At 41.5% G+C, this 26,939-nt stretch overlaps 1 protein-coding gene and 1 long non-coding RNA gene across 2 annotated transcripts in view; both read left to right on the top strand.

Moving 5' to 3' along the window:
* The first annotated feature begins 20,561 nt into the window (after positions 1–20,561).
* Positions 20,562–26,939, top strand: part of LOC308638648 — a 74,235-nt gene continuing 67,857 nt past the window's right edge. Inside the window, exon 1 of the long non-coding RNA XR_014019895.1 lies at positions 20,562–20,661. This is a non-coding gene — a long non-coding RNA (uncharacterized lncRNA). The remainder of the gene's footprint in view (positions 20,662–26,939) is intronic.
* On the top strand, positions 21,750–26,865 carry LOC308638604 (uncharacterized protein; the record flags this gene model as incomplete). The annotated part of the gene is made up of 2 exons (XM_081276228.1): positions 21,750–22,885; positions 26,861–26,865. The coding sequence occupies exons 1-2, from the start codon at positions 21,760–21,762 to the stop codon at positions 26,863–26,865; spliced, it is 1,131 nt and encodes a 376-aa protein (XP_081132354.1). The 5' UTR covers positions 21,750–21,759.

Raw genomic sequence — 26,939 nt, 5'->3', positions numbered from 1 at the left:
ATGTTGAGGATTCCTTTTAAATTGTTAGGATGGATCAACTAGCATATATATTGGGAAATTACAATAATCAATACAAGGTAAATCTGATTATTTAAATACTTGTACTACTATCCATAACTTAAACTGATGATACTATGGCTTATGCCAAGACTTTACTGAATTTTATTAAATAAAGAAAAGGGGGAACACAGGACCCCAGAGGCACACACTAGATCTTACAAAATATTTATTTTTTTTCTTAATTGTACACCTGACACAGGAAGGTAAATCTTCCAACTGCAGAGTTTCCAACCATGGAGCTTCATGAACTTGTGAGGTAAGTAAAAATCATGAAGAGACTTCTATGGACCCATTCCTCAGATCTATTTTTTTAAATTTGCTTTTTACTTGTAGATAGAAACAATCCCTTTAGTCTGCTTATGTTCTCATGTGGTGCTGAGGATCAAACCCAGGGCCTCACATGTGCTAGGCGAGCGCTCCACCACCGAGCCACCACCCCAGCCCTCAGATCCATTTTTAATGTGCATTGTAGTGTGGACTGGAAATTCCACCCATGAAACTAGATTAATCCTACTGACTGTCGTGGCCAGTTATATGTTGATCCTATGGCAAACAGGTTGTCTGGGATTCTATTTGAGGAATAGTCACCATACGAGAAACCTAAACCAGACAATCATGCTGGCCCTAGGAAATTAAGACTCCTTATCTGGACCATTGTCCAAAGAGAGAGATTGTTGAAATAGAGTTTTTCTCTACAGGCCAGTTATTTACATAAGGTATCCACCAATGTAGGGTTGCCCTGATCATTCTACAATAGAAACTGGCACATTTCCTAAGTATTATTCCTGAGTATTATGCAAATGTCTAGTCAGGACCACACAAGAGGTCTAGAAATAGTGGATGCATTTAGGCTGGTCTCCTAGAATGGACAAGAACAATTACAGGAAGATGCCTGTCACCTGGAGGTTTTACTGGTAATACCCTAACCCTCAGTGAGATGGCACCCAAAAGGATGTTAGGATGTTTGTCTTCTGCCTTCAGAATATCTACATCACTGACAGACCTAACAGACTCCTTAAATGTGAGAATTAAGAGAAAGGATGATGACTATCCTGTCGCCTGTATGAATACAACTCATCTTAGTTATTGCCAGCTGATATTTCAGAGCTACACTCTGCTGAAGTTAAGGTTCAGGTCTGAAACAGGTGCATGCCAGTTAACCAGATCTAGGCCAGCTCCTGGTCTCAGGATCTTTGAATTGACTACTTTAAATATTATTCCTTGCTTCTATGATACAGTCTTTATGGCTCTGTTTCAAACTTACATTATAGGGATTCTCTTAACGTTGGACTTAAATTCCTTCCAAGAGCTTTCATAGTCAGACAAATGCTGATGGAAAAATTACAACGGAGTTAAAATGCTCTAAAAGGCCACTGTGATAAATATTGTGACTGAGCCCTCTTCTCCGTGGTTTGTGGAGAGGCTGAAGCGCCATGCCAAATGAAAATGTCTGTGTTACCATTGCAAAGTGCAAGGCTTCCCAATAAAATCAAGAAAAGATGAAGAATCTTCTGATGGGTGTTTGGCAGAATAATAATAATAACAACAACAACAACAACAACAACAACAACAACAACAACAACCTGGATCTTCCAAGTTGGTTATGTCCTAGAGATAGTATGTTTTCTACTAATGCCTTTTGTGTTTCAATAGTAGATCATGATGACCTCGGACCAAGAATCCAGTGACTGAAAGATACAATTTCCCAATCGCCTTCAAATATTAAGGAAGAGGAGATATGTGGGGAGCCACTCTGAATGACCCGCCACCTTCCAGTCCTGAAGCAAGAGGCTCTGACCGATCACAACATCAACCCCTGAAACACACTCTCTCTCTCTCTCTCTCTCTCTCTCTCTCTCTCTCTCTCTCTCTCTTTCTCGTTCTCTCTTTCTGTGAACCCTTAAGGTCAGAGGAGACATCATAGAACCCAACGAAAAAGGTATCACGCAGCCAATAGGGAGATCTGGGGCAAAGATGGGACTAGGTTGCTCATTACATTTCCTGATCTGGGTCTCAGGTGCGTAGAATTGGACATTGTTTTTACTTTTTCTGATGACCTCTACCTTTGGATAGGATCCCACAGTCAATTCCCGTATAATGTCACTGTTGATGTCGTTAGATTTATATCTTGCCATTTTACATTCTATTTTCTTATGTCTTTTTGGAGGGAGGGTGGGGACTGGGGATTGAACGCAGGGGCACTCAACCACTGAGCCCCATTCCCAGCCCTATTTTGTATTTTATTTAGAGAAAGCGTCAGGCCAAATTGCTTAGGACCTCACCATGGCTGAGGCTGGCTTTGAACTCATGGTCCTCCTGCCTCAGCCTCACAAGCTGCTGTGGCTTGAAGTGTGCGCCACCATGCTCGGCCCTCTGAACTACATGCCCTGAACTACATCTCTATTGCAAGTTTTATTTTGAGACAGAGTGAAGCTAAATTGCTGAGGCTGCTCTAGCAGGTTACTGATCTATTTTTGTTTGTTTTGTTTTGCTGTTTGTTAATGAAGGTTTCTGATTTTTCTTTAGAGAGAATGAACTCATTATAGAGCTGGGACCTCCTGAGAAACGGAGGCAGTGAAAAGACCTCCTTGAACCCTTGATTTTTGCAATCACATCAGAAGGTTTTCAGGCAGGTTACCCTGTAACAGGCATGAACTTCTTGAAGGGGAAGGAGACATTCTCAAGGGCGAGAGTGGGTCCTCTCAGAAAGCAGAGAGACCGTGTGCCTCTTCTGCACTCTAGTTTTATTGGAGTCCCTGGGAAATTTCCAGAGACTCCTTCCCAGGTGCACTTTTTGACTTTTGACAGCAGGGTGACATCATACTTTCAAGACTCAACAGTCATGGCAACGCTGTGCCACATTGGCCCACGCTGAGCCATTCTAAATGGATTCTTATCCAAAAAAGTATCCTTTCTTCCAAAATCTGGTCTGTGGAAAGAGTCACAAAGTCTGTCCCCGCATAGTCACTTGGGTTCCTCTTAGGGGGTTTCCTGCCTGGATTTCTCATGCAGATCACAGGTAGTTTGCTGAGGAATGTGACACCTCCTGTCCACTTAGGCCAGGCAGATTGCAGGTAAATTGCTTTTTGGAAAAGAATGCATGTGCAGGTCAGCACGGCGGGCCCATTTTCCAGGATTATTCTCTTAACCGTTTGTTCCCACCATTCTTGTGTGTGTCCCCTAAAAGACTAGGAGACACAGGTACAGAAAAAGCACAGCTTTCGCTGAGAGTATTTCAGGATGGAACATCTGGGTGAGCAGGCAAGTTGCAGTCAGCATTCTATCCTCTGGTTCACAAGGGTCCCCGCTTCCCACCCCAGTTCCTCTTTGGCAAAGTGCTATGGGGTGCACCAACTTCCAGATCTTCACCTGGGTTTCCCTGTGTCCCACTGGGCTGTTTAAAGAAGCATGCTGCAGGGCAGAGTGGCACATGCCTGAAATCCCAGTGGTTTGGGAGGTTAATGCAGGAAAACTGCAAGTTGGAAGCCAGCCTCTGAAGCTTAGGGAGGCCCTAAGCCACTTAGCCAGACCCTGTGTCCAAGTAAAACAGAGCTGGAAGTTTGGCTCAGTGGCTAGGCAGCGCTCAGTCAAATCCCTGGTATCAAAATCCCCACATATATGTATATAAAGCAATACACCCTTAGTTGTCCCCAATTCCCTTTGTCCTTTTGTGCTGGGAAAGTCTTCTTGGGTTGAGTGCATCTTGGACCTAGACACTTTTCACTTTACCTAAATCAACACTGTTTCTTTCTCTCTTGGTCAGGGTGACCCCTCCCCTACCTCCTGTGTGTCCAGGGTGGTTCAGGTGCATGGACTCGGGATCTGCCACATCCACAGTCTGAGGCTGTACACGTGACTCTCCATTTTGCTCTCCTTGCTCTCAGGCTGCCTTTCTTATGTCTCAATTCTACATTTAAGGCAAAATAGTATATTCACATAAACCATCCATGTTTGGTATTTTATTTAGAGTCAGGCTCTCATTGAGTTGCTTAGCACCTCATTTTTGCTGATGGCTAGATTCGAACTAGCAATCCTCCTGTCTCGGGCTCCTGAGCCTCTGGGATTACAGGCATGAACAACCATGCTGGGTTTTACCCTCTGATTTGTCAACTTCTTCATTGGATTGATAGTAGCTTGGAGTCACCATCTGGAGTTATTCTCTCAGGCCCATTACAGTTATGCTCACACCCACCTTCTTTGAACCACAATAAAAGGGATGCTCAGTGGCAAAGTGCCCTGCCCTCCATTCAATCTCTACCATGGGGGACAATAAAGGCACCTGGAATTCAATTCTCAGCCCTGGGCAGCTATGTGTCCACGTTTCCACACCTGTGGGAATAGGACTCTTTACACAATAGCCCCCCTTGGCCATGGGCAATATTGTTAGGTAGAATGAACTTGGGCCAGTGAGCAGGATGTGAAAGACTTCACAAAGCCCAACTTAAGAGTAGAGAATAAAGTTGTACTTAATTTCCAAGAGGGGGATAGACATGACAGGCAGTATTGGCCTCAAGTGGCAATTTTTTATGGTTTATATGCAGGGTTAATGGGCCCAGCTGAGCAGGGATTTGGTTTCTTTCTGGTTTGACTATCAGTTGAAACCCAGGATGCTGAGGGTCAGCTCCTGGGGGTATGTTGCTTCCTAGGGCTTGTGGCTTTTCTTGAAAACCTTGTCATGGAAAGAATACACTGGAGGGGGACTTCCTCCTGACAAAGTGAGGTCAGTCTGTGCAATGGAGTGACATGCGTCCAGGGGGCAAGTGAGTGTGAGCTCAGAGACAAGGTATAAGACCACAGATGCCTGAAGCTTAAATCCTGCAGATAATACTAAATCCTAGGTACAATTTCCCCTATCCATACATGCCTATGATTACCCATTCTACAAAACTTCAAAGTCCTTGTCAGCATCTGAAGACAGGGTAAGGACAGGGTTTCCTTGTCTTCCTGGTGTAGCTGCACTGGTCAGAGTTTCTTTCCTGCTTTGCATCATAACCTTTTCTGTTTGGTTTTGGATGAACACCTGACCAGACCTGTGGGGTCACCAGAGTCACATCTTTGCAGAAGACTTCCTAACAGTCGAAGTAGAAAATTGACACTAAGCACAAAGCACCCATTTTATTTCCACCCCACATTGCTGCCCTAGAGGATGGCCCTCCTTCCTCCCCCACCCTTTCTGCTCGGGAGGGAGCCTTGGGCATCAGAGCCAAACCAAGTTGCTTCCTTTCATAGATCAGGAGCCTTTTCAAAGCAACAGAGGCCAGGAGGTGAGGAGAGTTACTAAATAGTTTTCAAATTATTTTCATTTTTAGATATTATATATGGGTCATATATATGATATCTTTAAAAAGTGTTTCAAAAATTTGGAGACCGTGTCTTTCTAAGTCACTTGAGGTCGCATCAGCTGGGGGAAAAATATATATATTTTATATATATATATATATATATATATATATATATACACTATATATTATATATATTATATAATATATTATAGATAATATTCTGATTAGATGTACTTGGTGTGAGAAATATATATATATATTATATTTTATATATATAAATATATATTTCACATATAAAATATATTTTATATATATAAAGTATATTATATAAAATATCCATTTTATATATAAAATATATTATATAAAATACATATTTTGTATATAAATATGTAATATAATATATATATTTTATAAAAAATATGATATATATTTTATATACAAAAAATATATAAAATATAGATTATATATAAAATATATAATAAAATATCGTTCTTTCTTTTTTAAGGTACTGGGGAATAAACCCAATGGGGCTTGACCCCGTCCTCTGAGCTCCATCCCCACCCTTTTCATTTTATTTGAAGACAGGGTCTCACTGTTTGCAGGTGCTGACCTGACCTTGGGCTCCTCCAGCCTCAGCCTCCTGGAGAAGCTGTGCTTTGTTTTTGTGTTGAGGTTAAACCCAGGGCCCCGACATGCTCGGAAAGCCCTCTATGGCTAAAGCCTAGCTAAGCGGCAGGTGTCACCTCTGTCCCAGAGGCTAAGCCAAGGCTTCCCGCCTGGATTCGTACCCAGCACAGCCGGAAAGCTCCTCCTGAAAGGGGCTGGGGCCAAGAATCTGTCACTCTACCCAATTTCAGCCAGTGATTGGATGACGTTAGCTGTCAGTCACGATCCAGAGGCGGGCCTGGAGGCCATCCATCCGGGTGGCTGGGGGGATCAGTCCAATCAGTGCGCACAGGGAGGGGAAGGGCGGGCTTCCGCACTCTCGCTCTTTTCTTCCTCACTGACTGGGCTACTACTGCTCCAGGCCCCGTGTTCTCTGCTCCAGGGACCCGGGTGACTGCGCTGCCCGTGTTCCCGGGGATCTCGGGTGCCCGCGGTTCCTCCAGAGGACGCCAGGTCACCAGAGAAGCCAAAAATGGTGAGTTCGCTGAAGGTACGCGGTCAGCACCTGCCTTGGGGCCCGGCGGGCGGGTGAGCTGCTGAGTGGCGCGTGGAGTCGCCGCTGTCGGGTGGCCCTGGGCCCTGTCCCCTGGTTCCCTGGGTTTGGAAGGGTGGCTCAGGTCCCAGGTGTCCCCTTTGCTCCCTACCTGTGGCCCGCACTCACTTTTCCCAACGTGTAGGAAGCAGGGCCACAAATGCACCTTCCGTCTCCTAGTGGAGCTCCACCCAGTGGAGGTCCTCCAAATTGCAGGCGCCTCCTGCCTTTTAAAAGGCCACCTTCCCTCCACCTCGCAGCTCAGCCAGACATTCCTTCTTCCCACTCGTTTCAAATAGACACCGTCTGCTAATTGTCATTATCGCTTAGTGAAATATTGGAAAGAATCAATCAATCTTCCTTCCCCCCTCCCTTTCCCCTCCCTTCCTCCCTTCCTCCCTTCTCCTTGTGTTGGAATCTGGGCTGGCCTCTAATTTGTGATCCTCCTGCTTCAGCCTCCCCTGTATCTGGGATTACAGGCTTGTGCCAATGTCCCTGGCAAGAAGAACACTTTTGAAAGCACTTGTTTTCTATTTGTTAATATTATCCTGAGGGGAAAGAATGATCACTTAACACTTCCTTGTGTTTGGTCAGAATAACTGCTTTAAAGGGAATAAGGGGGTTGTTTATAGATCCCAGGGATATTTAATTCTGGGCTACATTAATAGAGTATAAGTGCTCCTTTTTCTGATAGTCCATGATGTAGAGTCACACCAGTCCTGTAGTTAGGTAAGCACACAGGGTAATAATGATGTAGGGACAAAGGAGGCAAGGCACTGAAGATAGCTGGAACAGTTTTATCTGGCTGCAGCCAGACTCAGAGGGCAATGCTTTTGCTGTAATCAATCCATCCATCCCCTGAACCCTGAGTTCAGGTGGTTTCAGAATTTTATACCCAGCATGTAAGGGGAGGGGCTCAGAAGTTCACATTGTAATACCGGGACCCCCAAATAACTCTCAGACCACACAGTCTCATTCCAGTTAAGCCTTATTGCAGACACTGCTCTCGAAAGAATGAGATGGTCAGAGTGGTGCCCCTGCCTTCAGTTGGCTCCATATTTAAGCACAAAGACCACAAAAGGGAAGTTTGGGGGTCCAGGCAACGTAAGCAAGCCTGAAAGTTTTGGTCAGTTAGTCTCCAGTTGGCCCCATAGATCACTCTGTGTTCTTGGGGAATTTTCATGAACAAAAGAATCCAAACGGCCCCAGTCATGAGCTTTTTGAGTGTCATGGCTGAGTTCACAAAGTGGAGTCACCACAGTCAAGTTGTCACATCACACACATAAAAGCAGGTTTTTCTTTCTCTGTTCTGGCCAAGTTAACCCTTCAAGGCCAGCACCTGAGGAGGGGAGAGCTTCTTCTCCCCTTTCTTTCCTCCCCCACCAGCTGTTCCCATGGAGCCCAGTGGGTGACTTCTCTGTGAAACCCAGCTCAAGGCCGGAGGCCTTGTTTGCACATTTCTACAAACTAGTATACTGGATACAAGTGTGTAAAAAACTAGTAAGGGGGAGTCCAGCACCTGGAGTGCTGATTTCTTCCAGACTAGCAGCCCAGTAAAATAGGGCAACACAAAAATAGGAAGTTTATCTACACTGAACTTTTTTGTGGACACTCTTTTGTTGACAGCCCTAAAATTAGCCATGGTGAAGATTTCTGGAGAATCCCAGTTAATTTTTTTTTTTTTTTGTGAAAAGAGGGGATGCCACTACAATAATGTCTGATTCCTTGACTGTCCTTCATCCCCAACTCTTTTCAGTATGATTATCAGAAAGGATCTGGTTATGGTGCCCAGCCTGGCCTGAAAGTTGTGATCCTCCTGCCTCAGTTTCCCAATTTGTTGGGATTAAAGGCATCGACAATCCCAGCTACAGAACATAGTTCATTTTAACCCAAATATTAATTAATATACTAAGGAACATGGATTCAAGTTACCCTGAATGATGTGTGTGTCCCTTTCTGGAAGATATTACATCACTTCTCTCTCTCTATCTTTCTTTCTAATTTTCTTTCTTTTTTTTTTCTTTTTTCTTTAATATACCAGGGATTGAACCCAGGGGCACTTAAACACTGAGCCACATTCCCAGTCCTTTTTATATTGTATTTTCAGACAGGATGTCACTAAGTTCCTGATGGTCTCACTAAATTGCTGAGTCTGGCTTTGAATTTAGCAATCCTCCTATCTTAGCCTCTCAAGCTGCTGGGATTACAGTTGTGTGCCACTGTGCCTGGCCTCCATGAACTTTTATAAAAGAAACTGTGTATCACTGCATTAACCAATTGCATTGGTAGGAACATCACATTGGTGGGGTACAGAAAAAAAAATAAAGAAAATTTCTTCTGTATGTCTGTTATTGCATTGTGAGCTTTGGTAGATTTTGGAGACGTCTGGTAAGGCTAGTGATATATTCTGAGAAGTTTTGAGATTGTGGTCTGATACAGAAATTAAGATGATTGGCTATTAAAGGGCTTAAGATAGCCCAAGATAATGTTTGCTCTCCATACAGAACCCTGCCTTTCCACCCTCATGGTGGTCTAATTAGCCAAAGTCAAGTACTCTGAAGGTTCTTTGTAGATGCAACTGTATAGAGTACTTGAGTTCACAGCTGTAAAAATCTTGTGCTTTTTCTTTTGTCTTCCTTAGGTGTAGGCACTATGTCAGATTTCTTGGGCAGAGGTTCCCTTTGGACACCTCCCAGAGTCCCATGTCCTCAGCCACTGTCCTCTCCTGGAGCTGCCACAGAGTGCCCACAGCTGCCCTATGCCTTGCAGGGTGAACAGAATTTCAGGCCCTGGGTCAGCTGCTCCTAGATGGCAGCCTGAGGTGTGGGGTGCAGCCTCTCAGGGAAGCTGCTGGGGGCCCTGGGCTGAGGAATCTCCTGGAAAAGGCCTCATCTAAACAGCTACTTCCTTGGGACCTTTTTTTCCCCAAGCTCTGTTTTCAATCCTTGGAGACAGGTGGACAGTCAGCCTGTGGATGCTGGTGTTGAGAGGCCAGGTCAGCAGTGACTCCTGCCCTTTTAGTCTCTCATGGTGTGAAGGAGCAAAACCTCTCCCAGAGCATAAGGACCACCCACCCCAGTGCAGAGCTGTGCAAATCTGTAAAGCCTCATAGACTGGAGTCATGGTCCAGGTGCCTGGGAGGGTGATCCTGGATGCTTTCCATGAGCAAGACCAGGAGTAAGCATGTCCCAGCTGTCAGGGACCTTCCCTGCCCCTTGAGCCTGACACATCTGTGCTCCCTCAGCACCAAAGCTTTCTGTGTATCACTTTGAAATGATGTGCTCACTTATCTGAGGCCCAGGTTTATTTATTCAGAGCCAAATGGGATGGACTATTGTTAAAGAGGCAAGAGAGAGGTGGGTTAAATCCACCTTTTTTTTTTTGTTGTTGTTAAAAATCGCAGCTTATAGCCAGATACAGTGGTGCACACCTATGATCCTTCCTGCTCCAGAGGCTTAGACAGGAGTGTTGCAAATTTGAGGACAGCCTTAGCAACTTAGCGAGGCCTTATGCAACCTGGTGAGACTGCGTCTCAACATAAAATATAAAAATGACTGCGGATGTGGCTCAGTAGTAATATCTCTGGGTTTATTCACGGGGGCATGAAACAAAAAAGAAAAAAAGAAAAAGAAAACACCTAATTGCCTAATTTACCTTTTGCTACCCCTGAGTATGTTTAGAAAGTTTGTAAGATTCAGATTTGTCTTTTCAGTGGTTTCAAATTGAAATCCAACCCTAGATTCCAAAATACCACTTAAGATACAGAGAAAGTCTGTCTTGCATTATTGCTGCAGAATTTGAGTCCAATTCTACAAAAATAGTGGTGGACAAATTTATGAATGTGATTTCATGAAAACTAGTATCTGTCCTTCAGAAGGTGATGAATTTGACAAAGGATGACAGTTTTTCACTGTTGTCGTCTGAACTTGGCAGGTTCATGCTAACTGTGTTTTTTTGTTATCAGGAATGAAACCCAGAGGTGCTTAACCACCAGCCCCTTTTAGATTCTTTGTTTTGAGACAGAGTCTTGCTACATCTTCTAGGGCCTCAGACTCCTGTACCGCTGGGGTTACAGGTATGCCCCATCACACCCGTCTTCATTGTAAATTTTAAGGACAATTTTGGCAATACCTTGAATACCCAACTGTAATCATTTAATCACTGAATATCAGTGAAAGAGTAAATGACACCTGTTTTCTGCAAAAGAGAGATCCATGTGTCTAAGTAAGGGTGCTGATCCCCTCACCGTGTCACCTAATTCCTGTTCCCTCCCAACTGCCTCCTTGTAGGGCCACCCCTTTGAGAGCTAGCCTTTTAGCTTATGAAATTGGGAGTAACATAAATGCTCTCTCTATTCTCTCTGCCTTGTGCAACATTTTGGCTGGTCTTAGATACAGTTTACTATTTCCAATTTTTTGAAGAGTATTTTTTGTTGTGGCTGTAGTTGGACACAATACCTATTTATTTATTTTTATGTGGTGCTGAGGATCAAACCTAGGGCCTCTCATGTGCTAGGCACTCTACTGCGGAGCCAGAATCCCAACCCTACTATTTCCATTTTTAGATGTAGTTTTTCTTACGTTTACCTCCAAAATACAGTAAACCATGCCCTAAATTTCACAGAATTTACTGAAACACTCAGTGTTTTTTCAGAGTTTAGGTCATGGGAACATTCAGCCTTCTTTGTGAGAAAGTGTGGTGTCTTTCCACTGATTTTGTTGTGTTTTTATGCCTCTAATTGTGTACCTTTTGTATCATAATCATTTTTATCTCTCATTACATGGATTTTACCTAGCTAGTCTCCAGCCCAAGAGAATTAGTATTGTAGACTGTTCTTTATTTATTTGCTTCCTTATTGAGTGCTGGGAATTGATGCCATGGACTTGCTCATGCTTAGTTATCTCCCAGAAATGAATTTCAATTTCTGAGCAACGTTCTGGAGTTCGGCAGGTGTTTTACTGGGGGATAAACCTACAGGCACTCGACCACTGAGCACATCCTCAGCCCTTCTTATTTATTTATGTTTTCTTTTTCTTTTTTAAAAAGTATTTTGTATAGTTGTAGATGGACAGAATACCTTGATTTTATTTATTTTTCTGTGGTGCTGAGGATCATACCCAGTGCCTCACACATGTTAGCAAGTGTTCTGCCACTCAGCTACAGTCCCAGACCCCCTTTTTATTTTTGATGAAGACCAGTCTCACTAAATTTCTGAGTGTCTTGATATGTTGCTGAGACAGGCCTCAAACTTTTTCCATTTCCCTGCCTTGACCTCCCTAGTGGCTGAAATTACAGGTGCACACCACTACACCAGCAGTTGGAATGAGTTTTGAAGAGTTATCATCCAATTTCTTTCCAGATGAAAATAGTATTGAAAATCAGTTTTCTTGCTTTTGTTCATACTTTTGAAATTTGTAACTATGACTCTTCCTCTTTGCTTTATTTTTGCATTATTATGAAAAAGGTAATTAGCATACAATATTGTTTCTTATGATTACATTTTTAAAACTTCATGGCTTGGTAGTTTATTTACTTCTTTATTAGATAAACTTTGTTTTTATGAGGAATTTTAGGCTTGCATAGTTTATTAGTCAGTGTTCTTTAGAGGAACAGTATCAAGAGGAAGTGTGATTATCAAAGGGGATTCATTAGATTGGCCTAATTGACCCGAAGGTGGATGTCCACAGTGGCCATCTGCAGGCTGGAGAGCTTGAGAAGTAGTAGCTGCAGAGTCCCAGAGGCTGAATCCTCAGAACAAGGGGGATCAATGGTGCTGCCCTAGTCCAGACCAAAGATTCTGGAAACTCACTAGAGAATCACTGGCAGAGTCCACTTTGGGAGAGTGAAGAATTTTGTTCCACCCAAGACACCGTCCTATTGGATGGTGCTGCCTAGCTTAAGGAGGTTCTCCAGTTTGGCTCACTATCCCATATGCCAATCATTTGCAGACACACCCTCATGGACACACCCAGAAGCTCATTAATCTTCAGCATCCTTTAATCCAATCAAGGTGACAATTAAATGTGCCATTACACACAGTATCAAATACCCCTTCTCTCTAGCTGATAGTCTCCACTGTTTTCAACATATTGCATTGTTGTAGGGTGTTTGTTAGTTACTAAACCAGTGTTGAACATTTGATAAAGAGAATGGATGAAGCAACATCTCATGATAAGCCAAAGTTCATCCTTTACTTTAGGGTTCCTCTTCCTTGTGATGTGATTGTGTGTGTCACGTCGTATACAAGATAATGTCATACAGAAGAGTTTCACTGCTCTGGGAATCCAATGTTCCACCTGTTCATCACTCCTCCTCATTTCTTCCTCCCTCTCTGCTCCCTAAGTCCCTGGCACCCATCATTTTCGCTAGTGCATCTGTAATATTGTCTTTTTCAGAATGTTCTTGACTTGGAATCTTGCTGCACTTGGCCATTTCAAACTGGCTTCTCTCACTTACCAGTGTGCCTTTAAGGGTGCTGTATCTTTCCAGGCTGCAGAGCTCATTTTCTGGGTGATGCTCTTTGGTGTGGTTAAACTGCAGCTTGTCCATTCAGTATTGAAAGGTGCATCTTCCTTTCGTCTAGGTTTGGGCCATTCTGGATATGGCTGCTGTAGTCACTGCAGTGAGGGTTCCTGTGCCCATAATTTTCACATCATTTGCATAGACACCTGGAGTGTGATGACTCAATTGTACAGTTTTTTGCACTTATGATTAAATTTTGCATTTATGATTATGAGCATCATTCATAGTTTTCTTCTCTATTTAATACTTTTCTTTATCTATTTAATTTGGATAATATGGTAACTTATGCCTCAGGAAGACTTAGGAGGTGTTAACTCAGCTTTTATGTTCTGGAAACAAGGTAGAAAATTGGTGGCAGTTCTTATGTGTCTCATGGAATCCTCTTTGAGATGTCAGAGCCTTGCCTTGCCTTTTTGGGAAGTAATTAGTTATTGAGTCTGTTTTTCTCAGCAGCCATGGGCTCATCTGTTTTGAGTATTTCCCCTTGTGTGTAAGCTGTAGGAGATTGTCTCTCTCAAAGAAATGGTCCAGTTTTTGTAAGTTGTCTAATTTGTGTCGAGCACATTTATGAAAATCTGAAGTCCCAATGCATTGTTGACGATGACACTTTTAAAAGTGTTAGTAGGTTTTCAGTCCTTGTTGTTTATTTCTTTAATATTATTGTATATTTTACACTTTTAATTTCTGTCTTTTTATGTGGCATTGAGAATTGATCCCAGTTTCTCCCAAGCACTAGGCAAGCACTTTTCCACCGAGCCACAACCCCAGTCCCTGTCCTCTGTATTCTTAGCCTTTTGTGAGTTAATCAGTGATGCTGATGTTCATGAAGAACTTGATTTTGCAGACTGCGGATTTCCTGATTGTGGTTTCATCAACACTTTCTCTGTTACCTACTGTTGAGAGCCACAGCTGAAGGGGCCCCAGCAAACTTTCAGATTGCCAGCTGATGATTGGCTCACAGCGGCTCCAGCAACTTTTAGCTGATTGGCTCCTCTGCGGTGATGCTCATTGGGCTATTTCCCTGCCCTTTCAGAATACGGAGCTGCTCATTGGGGGACTTTTTTGGCTCCGCCCACATGACCCAGCCAATCGGCCTCAAGAGCAGGAGCATTGTGGGAGAGGCTTGTGGGAAGCCGGTGGAGGCAGTTGGGCTCTGAATGTTTTTCCTGAGGAGCTGTTTTGTTTGGCGTGTGTGGTTCTAAAAGTGAAGTTCGTTTCTTTTGAAAAGTGGCTCCTGAATTGTGCCCAGCTAGACTGCGGCAACCTACCTGTGGTTAATTTAGGTTTACCTTGCTCTTCTTTCTCTGGTTTTCTGAAGCGGCAGTTTCATTGGTTGCTTTTAGCTCTTCTTTTCTGGAATGTGTGTTGGATGACTTAGATACCAATACAGCGCCACCTCTGGTGTTCTCTATGAATTTCCTATGATGGACTTTTATATTTTTTTCTTTCAAAATGGTCACCTTTTCTCTTGAGTCACCTCTTTGTCCTGTGTCTGTTCAGAGCCCTGTGTTTCATGTCCCCTTCCCTGGAGGCTTTTCAGTTTCTTCTGATCTGATTTCTGCTTTAGCTCTCATGTTCTTTGAGCATACATGGGATTTCACTGGTGGTGCACTTGTAGGGGTGTGGTTTATGTCCTGTGGAGTGTTGCTGTGACCCTGAGACCTCAGTGTGCTTCCCGTTTGGTTGAAGGTCCATGAAGCCCTCCTGTCTGCATCATTGCCCTGACAGAGTTGGGCTGATGTCTCTGAGGGTAATTGTGGATTCTTCATTGTTTGGGGTGGTTCTGTATGGTTTCAGTCCTTGAGTATGCTTCTGTGTAAGTGGCAGGGACATTTTCTTTGTCCGTTCCATCACGGTGCAGACATCATAGCATGGTTACAGATGTGAATGGTGGCCTCTTTCACACGCAGACTGTGTGGGATAGTTCAGAATTCTGGGCTACAAACTTGTTGCTTTACCACACTCTGGAAGAGCTTCTGCCTTAGGTTTGTTTGCACCACCATTGCTACAGGCATGATGAATCTCTTTCACAACAGACAATCATTGCCTATGTGGCCCACCCTTGATCAAAATGTCCTTGAGCACAACATTGGTATGTGTCTCATGAATGTATATTATGGTAGTGAACCGGCTGCTGTTAAGAAGAGTTTGACAATCATTGGACATTCATTGTTGCTGTGAGACTTAGAAAAGTAGTGCCTGCTGTTTATTAAGAAGATTGTTTTCAGAGTTATAAAACTTTGTAAGGCTGTTGTTTGGACAAGGTGACTATTTTTTTTTTTTTTAAAGAGAGAAGAGAATTTTTTTAATATTTATTTTTTTAGTTCTCGGCAGACACAACATCTTTGTTTGTATGTGGTGCTGAGGATCGAACCCGGGCCGCACGCATGCCAGGCGAGCGTGCTACCGCTTGAGCCACATCTCCAGCCCATGGTGACATTTTAAGTCATTGAGTTCTTTCTTTCTTTTTGTTTTCTCATTTTTTTAAATTGGTTGTTCAAAACATTACAAAGCTCTTGACATATCGTATTTTATACATTAGATTCCAGTGTGTTATGAACTCCCATTTTTATCCCAATTATAGATTGCAGAATCACATCGGTTACACATCCACGTTTTTACATGATGCCATATTAGTGACTTCTGTATTCTGCTACCTTTCCTATCCTCTACTATCCCCCCTCCCATCCCCTCCCGTCTTCTCTCTCTACCCCATCTACTACAATTCATTTCTCTCCTTGTTTTTTTTTCCCATTCCCGTCACAACCTCTTATATGTAATTTTGTATAACAATGAGGGTCTCCTTCCATTTCCATGCAATTTCCCTTTTCTCTCCCTTTCCCTCCCACCTCATGTCTCTGTTTAATGTTAGTCTTTTCCTCCTGCTCTTCCTCCCTGCTCTGTTCTGAGTTGCTCTCTTTATATCTCTTTATATCAAAGAAGACATTTGGCATTTGTTTTTTAGGGATTGGCTAGCTTCACTTAGCATAATCTGCTCCAATGCCATCCATTTCCCTGCAAATTCCATGATTTTGTCATTTTTTAGTGCTGCGTAATACTCCATTGTGTATAAATGCCACATTTTTTTTTATCCATTCATCTATTGAAGGGCATCTGTGTTGGTTCCAAAGTCTAGCTATTGTGAATTGTGCTCCTATGAACATCGATGTGGCAGTATCCCTGTAGTACGCACTTTTAAGGTCTTCAGGGAATAGTCGGAGAAGGGCAATAGCTGGGTCAAATGGTGGTTCCATTCCCAGCTTTCCCAGGAATCTCCATACAGCTTTCCAAATTGGCCGCACCAATTTGCAGTCCCACCAGCAATGTATTTGAGTACCCCTTTCCCCACATCCTCGCCAGCACTTGTTGTTGTTTGACTTCCTAATGGCTGCCAATCTTACTGGAGTGAGATGGTATCTTAGGGTGGTTTTGATTTGCATTTCTCTGACTGCTAGAGATGGTGAGCATTTTTTCATGTACTTGTTGATTGATTGTATGTCGTCCTCTGAGAAGTGTCTGTTCAAGTCTTTGGCCCATTTGTTGATTGGGTTATTTTTTTTTTTAAGAGAGAGAGAGAAGAATTTTTAGAGAGAGCGAGAGAGAGAGAGAATTTTATTTTAATATTTTATTTTTTTTAGTTTTCGGCGGACACAACATCTTTCTTTGTATGTGGTGCTGAGGATCGAACCCGGGCCGCATGCATGCCAGGCGAGTGCGCTACCGCTTGAGCCACATCCCCAGCCCAAGAGAGAAGAGTTTTAATATTTACTTATTTTAGTTCTTGGCGGACACAACATTTTTGTTTTGTATGTGGTGCTGAGGATCGAACCCGGACCGCATGCTTGCCAGGCGAGCACGCTACCACTTGAGCCACATCCCCAGCCCTTATTTGTTTTCTTATTGTTAATTTTTTTGAGTTTCCCAGCACCATTTGCTGAAGATGCTATCCTTCCTCCATTGCATGCTTTTAGCCCCTTTATCAAATATAAGATAGTTGTAATTTTGTGGATTGGTCTCTGTGTCCTCTATTGTGTACCATTCGTCCACCCGCCTGTTTTGGTACCAGTACCATGCTGTTTTTGTTACTATTGCTTTGTAGTACAGTTTGAAATCTGTTATCGCTACACCTCCTGATTCACACTTCCTGCTTAGAATTGCTTTTGCTATTCTGGGTCTTTTGTTTTTCCATATGAATTTCATAATTGCTTTATCTATTTCTACAAGAAATGCCCTTGGGATTTTGATTGGCATTGCATTGAACCTATAGAGAACTTTGGGTAATATTTCCATTTTGATGATGTTAGTTCTTCATATCCATGAACAGGGTATATTTTTCCATCTTCTAGGGTCTTCTATTTCTCTCTTTAGGGTTCTGTAGTTTTCATTGTATAAACCTTTCACCACTTTTGTTAAGTTGATTCCCAAGTATTTTATTTTTTTTTTTTGAGGATATTGTGAATGGGGTGGTTGTCCTCATTTCCATTTCAGAAGATTTGGCGCTGATATACAGGAATGCCTTTGATTTATGCGTGTTGATTTAATATTTGCTGAATTCATTTATTAACTCTAGTAGTTTCTTTGTAGACCCTTTTGGGTCTGTTAGATATATTATCATATCATCCAGAAATAGTGATAATTTAATTCTTCTTTTCCTATTTTTATGGCTTTAATTTCTTTCGTCTGTCTAATTGCTCTGGCCAGTGTTTTGATTACTATATTGAATAGAAGTGGTGATAGAGGGCATCCCTGTCTTGTTTCAGATTTTAGAGGGAATGCCTTCAGTTTTTCTCCATTCAGAATGATGCTAGCCTGAGGTTTAGCATATATAGCTTTTACGATGTTGAGGTAAGATCCTGTTATCCCTAGTTTTTCTAGTATTTTGAACATAAAGGGATGTTGTACTTTGTCGAATGCTTTTTCTGCATCTATCGAGATGATCATGTGGTTCTTTAAGTCTATTGATTTGGTGAATAACATTTCTTGATTTCCGTATATTGACCCAGCCTTGCATCCCAGGGATGAATTCTACTTGATCATGGTGCACAATTTTTTTGATATGCTCTTGTATCGATTCGCCAGGATTTTATTGAGGATTTTTGCATTTATGTTCATTAGAGATACTGGTCTGTAGTTTTCTTTCTCTGAAGTATCTTTGTCTGGTTTCGGTATCAGGGTGATGTTGGTCTCATACAATGAATTTGGAAGATCTCCTTTTTCTGTTTCTTGAAATAACTTGAAAAGTATTGGTATTAATTCTTCTTTGAAGGTTTTGTAAAACTCCGCTGTATATCCATCTGTTCCAGGGCTTTTCTTGGTTGGTTGTCTTTTGATGGCTTCTTCTATTTCCTCCTTTGTCATTGGTCTGTTTAAATTGTGTGTATCTTCCTGACTCAATCTGGGCAAGTCATATGACTTAAGAAATTTATCGATATCTTCACTATCTTCTAATTTATTGGAATATAGGTTTTCAAAATAATTTCTAATTATCTTCTGTATTTCTGTAGTATCTGTTGTGATATTGCCTTTTTCATCCCATATGTTGGTAATTTGAGTTCTCTCTCTTCTCTTCGTTAGCATGGCTAAGGGTCTGTCGATCTTATTTATTTTTTCAAAGAACCAACTTTTAGTTTTATCAATTTTTTCAATCTTTTTTTTGTTTCAATTTCGTTGATTTCTCTTCTGATTTTAATTCTTTCTTGCCTTCTGCTACATTTGCTGTTGTTTTGCTCTTCCTTTTCTAGTGTTTTGAGATGAAGTGTGAGTTCATTTATTTGTTGGTTTTTTCTTTTTTTGAGGAATGACCTCTAGGCAATGAATTTTCCTCTTAAAACTGCTTTCATTGTGTCCCATAGATTCTGATATGTTGTGTCTATATTTTCATTTATTTCTAAGAATTTTTTGATTTCCTCCTTTATGTCTTCTGTAACCCATTGATCATTCAGTAACGTATTGTTCATTTTCCATGTGATGCATGATTTTTCCTTCCTTCTTTTATCGTTGATTTCCAATTTCATTCCATTATGATCAGATATGGTGCATGGTATTATCTCCACCCCTTTATATTTACTAAGAGTTGCCCTATGGCATAATATATGGTCTATCTTTGAGAAGTATCCATGTGCTGCTGAGAAGAATGTGTATCCACTTGATGATGGTTGATATATTCTATATATGTCAGTTAAGTCTAGGTTATTAATTGTGTTATTGAGTTCTACAGTTTCTTTATTCAGCTTTTGTCTGGTGGATCTGTGCAAAGGAGAGAGCGGTGTGTTGAAGTCACTGATAATTATTGTGTTGTGGTCCATTTGACTCTTGAAGTTGAGGAGAGTTTGTGTTATGAACGTTGCAGCACCATCTCTAGCAGTGGGGCAAGTCACTGAATAAGCAGCTTGAATCTCCGTGCAGACAAATCGCTCGCGGTTGAGCTCCAGTAACCGATCCTCGGGTGATGGAAATCCTTCCTCTAGGTTTTGGTGCACCCCAATTTTGCTGGAAATTCCATAAAGATAGCTTTTGGCCATTCTAACTCGTCATTCACCCGCATAGTGATGCAGTACACGGGGGTGATGCACTCCATCCGCCGCCATCTTCCAAGTCCTCATTGAGTTATTTCTAAGACACATGCCATCATTCCACTTACCCCATTCTGCTTTGACAATAACTACAAGAAACTATCAAATTGTTGTGTTTATTAATAAATAAATTAAATTAATCAGAGAATTCATGTTTGTTTTGGTCATTTAATAGTAAGCTAGTTGACTAAATTTGTTCTGGAGTAAAGCACCTGCAAACTTCTAGTTGTTCTTAGTGTAATCACACAGAATGAGCTCCATCTCCAGTTAACACATTGTGACCACCTGTGTAAAATGTTGTCTAAATGTTGTCTGTGAAGGAATCTCCTTCGTGACCCCATGCCCAGAGGGTGGGAGTGGGGGCTGGTTCTAGGCATTTCTTTAAGTATGGAACAATAGCCTTTCAGAGGAAACAAGACATCAGTAAATACCATGTTGCCTATGTTAACCTTGTAGGTACAGGGAGCCACTGTAGTTGACAGAATCTCTCTCAAATGCTTAGTTTCATGATTCCTGCATTTTTCTACTCATCACCTTTCTTTTCTAAACATAAGTACTATCAGAAGTGCTTATATTAGATCTGTACCACACAGGACATTTGTAGGACATGTAATAGAGGTGCAACCATTAAAGAAGTTAGGAGTGATCTGGGAGCCTGTCTTACTTCCTGTGAACTCCCCAAAGGAAGGGTATAAATCACTATGATGTTTGCCTTCTGAGTAGCCAATTTCTAGTGTTGGAATGGGTGTAAAAAATTGAGTGCAGTAAAGATTTGATGGACCAAATCATGGAATTAATCAGGAGGCCAGGGAATCATGTGAACATCATGCATGTTGAGTGCAGATTTCTCGTGCTGTCAATCTTTCCTGGCCTCCACTATACATTTGTGGGATATTTCAGATCTCAGTGACCTTTCAGGATGTGGCTGTGAACTTCACCGAGGAGGAGTGGGCTTTTCTGGATGCTTCCCAGAAGAACCTTTACAGAGATGTGATGCTGGAAGTCCTCAGAAACCTGGCTTCTATAGGTAATAATGTTGGTTTTAAAATTAATGAAATCGAGAACTCATGTTTATTTTGGTCATTTATGTAGAAGGTGCAAAGGAAATCAGTTGATGAATTATTGAAGCATAAATGTCACCTAAAATTTGGCAAAGCATTTCCAGCTCCTAAATATTTATAAAGATTGTTATGTTGTCTCATTTTAGGAAACAATTGGGAAGACAAGACCACTGAAGATCAGATTGAAAACTGTGGAAGCAACCTAAGGTAACTCTACTCACAAGAGGAATTCGTGAGGGAATCTGAGAACTGTCATGTAATTTTTAAAGCAAACCAACCGAAGAAGTATGCATAATTGGAAATGTATTTATTCTTATAATATTTTATACCAGAAATATATACTTATCTGTGACAGGTATTCAGTCTTTTCAAAGTATTTGACATGCAAAAAGTAGTATGAAATTGCATATGTGAATATGACTATGTGAATAATAGCCATAGAGAAGCTGTGTTGCAAAGGATTGTTTCCTTTCAATCTCTTTATTTTCAGGGAACTTTAACAAGTCAGAAAATCTAGCCTTTACGTGATGTTGGTAGAAATGTAAAGACCTATAAATAAATAGAAAACTGTGAATGAGTTAGATATCAATTATGTGCTGGTCACTTCTTCTTCAAAGAAGTCTTATGGTAAACTTCAAACTTTCCCCACAGAATAGTGTGGGGAAACCTTCAAATCGATTCCAAATCTTAATCAAACAAAGAAAAATGTTAATAGAGTAAATCCATGTGACTTCATTATGTGTGCAAAAGATTTCATATGTCCTTCATTCCTTCATAGGCACATCACATCTCACTCTGGACACAAATACTATAAGCATGAAGAATGTGAAGAGAAGCCATGTGCATTTAAACAATATAGGAAATCTCTGGTTTCTCTCAGAAGTGTTCACACACAAATGTTGTTACAAACTGGAGATAGACCATGTGAAAGTACAGTATGTGGGAAAGTCATCAGTTGTTCCAATGACATTCAAACACATGAAGAAACCCATACTGGGGAGCAACCCTATGAATGTCAACAATGTGGTGAAGCCTCTTCTTCTCTCCCAGGTGTTCAAAGACACATGATAACACACAGTGGAGGTAAACCTTTTCAATGTGAGGTATGTGGGAAAGCCTTTCATTTCTCCTCTTTATTTAGAAGACATGAAAGAACTCATTCTGGAGAGAAACTCTATGAATGTAAACAAGATGGTCGAACCTTTATTTCACACACAAGTCTTCCAAAGCACAGGATCACACACACAGGGAATGCACATTTCAAATGTAAGGTATGTGGGAAAGACTTTGCTTATCCCAGATTACTTAGAATACATCAGAAAACACATACTGGAGAGAAGCCATATGAATGTAAGCAGTGTGGTAACGCCTTTGCTAGATCTGGTGACCTTCACATACATGAAAGAACTCACACTGGAGAGAAGCCCTATGAATGTAAGCAGTGTGGCAAAGCCTTTGCTACATCTCGTCAGCTTCACAAACATGGAAGAATACATACTGGAGAGAAGCCCTATGAATGCAAAGAATGTGGAAAAGCCTTTGCTGCATCCTATATGCTTAACAGACATGGAAGAATACACACTGGAGAGAAGCCCTATGAATGTCAACAATGTGGAAAAGCCTTTGCTAGATCTGGTGACCTTCACACACATGGAAGAACTCATACGGGAGAAAAGCCCTATGTATGTAAGCAGTGTGGAAAAGCCTTTGCTAGATCTTGTGACCTTCGCACACATGGAAGAACTCATACTGGAGAGAAGCCCTATGTATGTAAGCAGTGTGGAAAAGCCTTTGCTACATCCCGTCCGCTTCATACACATGTAAGAATACATACTGGAGAGAAGCCTTATGAATGCAAACAATGTGGAAAAGCCTTTGCTGCATCCCATCTGCTTCATGCACACGGAAGAACACATACTGGAGAGAAGCCTTATGAATGCAAACAATGTGGAAAAGACTTTGCTGCATCCCATCTGCTTCATGCACATGGAAGAACACATACTGGAGAGAAGCCTTATGAATGTAAGCAGTGTGGAAAAGCCTTTGCTAGTTCTAGTTACCTTCGGATTCATGGAAGGACACACACTGGAGAGAAGCCCTATGAATGTAAGCAGTGTGGAAAAGCCTTTGCTAGATCTAGTCACCTTCGGATTCATGGAAGAGCACACACTGGAGAGAAGCCCTATGAATGTAAGCAGTGTGGAAAAGCCTTTGCTAGATCTAGTTGCCTTCAGATTCATGGAAGAACACATACTAGAAAGAAACCCTTTGGATGTCAACAATGTGGAAAAACATTTGCTTCATCCCGTTATCTTCGTATACATGGAAGAACGCATACCGGAGAAAAGCCCTATGAATGTGAACAATGTGGAAAAGCCTTTACTGCTGCCTATTACCTTCAGAGACATAAACGAACTCATACTGGAGAGAGGCCCTATGAATGTAAGCAGTGTGGGAAAGCCTTCACTCGGTCCTCTCACCTTCACTCACATGAACAAACTCATACTGGAGAGAAGCCCTATGATTGTAAGCAGTGTGGCAAAGCCTTTGCTACATCTAGTAAACTTCAAGTACATGGAATAGTGCATACTGGAGAGAAGCCGTATGAATGTAAGCAGTGTGGCAAAGCCTTTGCTCGATCCAGTGAACTTCAAATACATGGAAGAGTGCATACTGGAGAGAAGCCCTATGAATGTAAGCAGTGTGGCAAAGCCTTTGCTGGATCTGGTGACCTTCACAAACATAAAAGAACTCATAGTGGAGAGAAGCCCTATGTATGTAAGGAGTGTGGCAAAGCCTTTCGTAGATCTTGTGACCTTCGCAGACATGAAAGAACTCATACTGGAGAGAAGCTTTATGTATGCAAACAATGTGGCAAAGCCTTTGCTGCATCCCATCAGCTTCATAAACATGGAAGAACACATACTGGAGAGAAGCCCTATGAGTGCAAACAATGTTGAAAAGCCTTCACTCAGTCCTCTTACCTTCAGTCACATGAACAAACTCATACTGGAGAGAAGCCTTATGAATGTCAACAATGTGGAAAAGCCTACACTACTGCCTTTTACCTTCGGATGCATAAACACACTCATACTGGAGAGAAGCCCTAAGAATGTAGGCAGTGTGGCAAAGCCTTTGCTAGATCCAGTGACCTTCACATACATGGAAGAATGTATATTGGAGAGATGCCCAATGAATGTCAACAACGTGGAGAAGCCTTTGCCACATCTTGTCGGCTTCACACACATGAAAGAACACATACTGCATAGAAGTTGTATGCATGAAAACAATTGGTAAACTCTTCTGTTATTACTGTTTCACACATATACATGTAGGAAGATTACTGGAGAAAAATCCTTTGAATGTGAAATATGGTAAATCAGATTTCATATCATCCTCAAAGACAAGAGAGGCTCACACTGCTGAAAATGTGTGTGTGTGTGTGTGTGTGTGTGTGTGTGTGTGTGTGTTTGTGTGTGTGTATGTATGTATGTGTGTGTGAGAGAGAGATCGATCAATCAATCGATCCACTGGGGATTTAGTCTGGTGGTGCTCTACCACTGAGCTACATTCCAGTTCCTTTTCACTTTTTATTTTGAGACAGGGACTTGCTGAGTTTCTTAGGGTCTTCCTAAGGTGCTGAGGCTAGCCTCCAACATTGATTCTTCAGAATCAGCCTCTCGAGTCTCAGGAATTACAGGCATACACCACCACATCCAGCTGAGTAACACTTTAAATGTGAAAAATATCACAAATCATTCCATTTTCCCTGTTGCCTTCAAAGCCATTTCACTCACATTGAAAAACAAAGCCTCTGAATTTGGGGGATTTGCTACATTCTGTCAGCTTCGTTTCCTTTCTTATATATGAAAACACTCATGCAGAGAAGCCCTGTGAATGTGAGAAATGTGGGAGATCTTCTAGTTTTCTAATTTTTTTTCCCTAAGGACTGGGAATATTGTTTTGGAATAAAAAGAATAAATCCTATGCAAGTAAGAAATATAAAGGGTTCAGCTGTTCTAGTTTTGTTCAGTTGTATGAAAGGACTCATACTGTAGAAAATCTGAGGATAAGCCTTGTGGGGCAGTATTCAGCTTTCAGAGTTTTCTCCAAAGGCATAAAAGAATTCACATCTGTGAAAATCCTTTTTCTATCTTTAAAAATTGCAGTAACACTTTCAACTTTGCAGGTCCCTTTGAACAGCATTTAAGAAATCACACTGGAGAAGAGCCCTGTATGTAGAAATGTGGTGAGAACTTTGCTTGTTTCAGATGCATTTGAACTTGTTCAGACTTGAGGAAAATTTTATTTTATTTCATTTTTATTTATTTTGAGATAACCACTGTAGGTGTGTGAAAATAGTGTGTGCTTTCATTTCTTTTCTTTCTTTCTTTCTTTTTTTTTTTTTTTGTGTATTCAGAGGTAACAAAACTGCACCCTGGGTTGGAGAGGAGCATTGCATCAGCATGAAGATTTGAAAGCAACGTGTTTTTCTGGGTTAAATTTCTCTTACTGTTAGATTCTATTTTCCCGTATTTTAAGTCTTTTGTGTCTAATGTTTCATTACATATTGTGTATGTTAGTTTAGGCCTCTCTACTCCAGCCTTTGGTACAGATTGGTGAAATGGCTCTTCTGAACTTTTTTCCTTTCTTTCTTTGTTCAGATTTCACCCAGGAGTGCTCTACCACTGAGTTTCTCCACAGTCCTTTTAATTGTTATTTTTTGAGATAGGGTGAGGCTGGCAGCTGGGACCATAGGGATGTGTCTGTGTACCCTGCAGCTGGCCTCTTCCTTTTCCTTGATTGCTTATTGATCTGTTGATGACTCTGGGACCACCACTCTTGTCACTTGTGCTTGTTCTAAGGCTCATGTATTGTGCTGTATGTAGGCACATTAAAGAGAATTATAAAACAATGTCATTTGTGTATATTGTTGAGAGAGGCACTTTCTCAAAATATATTTTGCCCTCTACTTGAGTTGCTTTCTCTTTTCTTTTCCCAGTTCTGGGGACCGAATCCTGCCTTGTGCATGCTAGGCAGGCATTCTAGCACTGAATGCTGCATAGCTCAGGTGGTGAGTTTGCTGCAGCTGTGAGTGTGGACCCCACTGATAACCACATCAGCAGATGTAGCTCTGCAGGTGTTTCCTCCAAAATTGCAGCTGATCTCTTCCTTCTTACAGGTCTTTTATACCAGTGAATTTTTTTTAAAAAAACTACATCCAACTTAGGTTTTCTCCCCATGAATAATACTTAGGTGGAATATGCCAGAAAACCCAGGCTTGATTTCTCTTTGTGTTTTAGAGTACCTCAGTAGCCCTGGAAAAAATTGTGTGATGGTTTTCTTAATACACACTACATGACCAAAGGCTTGGTAAGGAGCATCCCAGTCTGATGTCCTAATATAGTGGCACTCCCTTCTCCACCAAATAATCTTAAATAAGCTTCTCAAGAGACCTTCACCATAATTTTCTTTCAACAGAATGTCAGGAAAAGATTTTGCAAAGATCTCAATGTGGGTTATAACACAGACTTCTGCTTTTGTGGCAAAGCTTGGAAGACCTCTGAGCAATCTTACAATTGGTACACAAAGCACTTTCTATGAACTAATCAAAACAACAACAACATCAACAACAAAAACACCTTTATGTATACCCCTACAAAAAATATAAACCTCCATCTCTGTCCCACTGGATGTAAATAAAGATCAATGAAATTCCAAGCAGTGATCCAAAAAATTTTAAGTGATACCCCTCAGAACCCTGCAGCTAATCAATGTGCTCCTGGAACATTCCTTGGGTGTCTAGCCTCATGTGCCCTACATCAGTAATAAAGCTACAGCCTCCAACCAGATGATATTGTGCAGTACTTGCTGTGGAGAGGGCTGTTTCTGCTCAGGTTGAAGGATTCAGTTACTTGTCCTAAGTATTCAAAGCCTCCTGAGCAAAACCTCACCCACAAGCTATTCAGGTGTCATGGATCTTGTGTGATGATTGGTAAGAGTTCCTTACATACTTGTGTCCAAATATTGAAGTTTGCCAACATGCCAAAGATGGGTTGATTGTCACTGCTATCTCTGTTCCAGCCTTTTGCTGTGTCTCGGTGTTCATTTGGAGAGCAAGGCCAAAAGAGTGTGCTGTGGCCCTTGTGTTTTTGATATATACAGCATAAGCCATCCAGTAAAACTTCATCTTTAAAAGATAGTTTTGAACGCTTCCCAGGATTTCCAAAAACTTTCTTTGCAG

The sequence above is a fragment of the Spermophilus citellus genome (genome assembly GCF_964194105.1).
Source record: "Spermophilus citellus genome assembly, chromosome: 19".
Taxonomy (NCBI): domain Eukaryota; kingdom Metazoa; phylum Chordata; class Mammalia; order Rodentia; family Sciuridae; genus Spermophilus; species Spermophilus citellus.
This window is presented reverse-complemented; position numbering and strand designations above follow the sequence as displayed.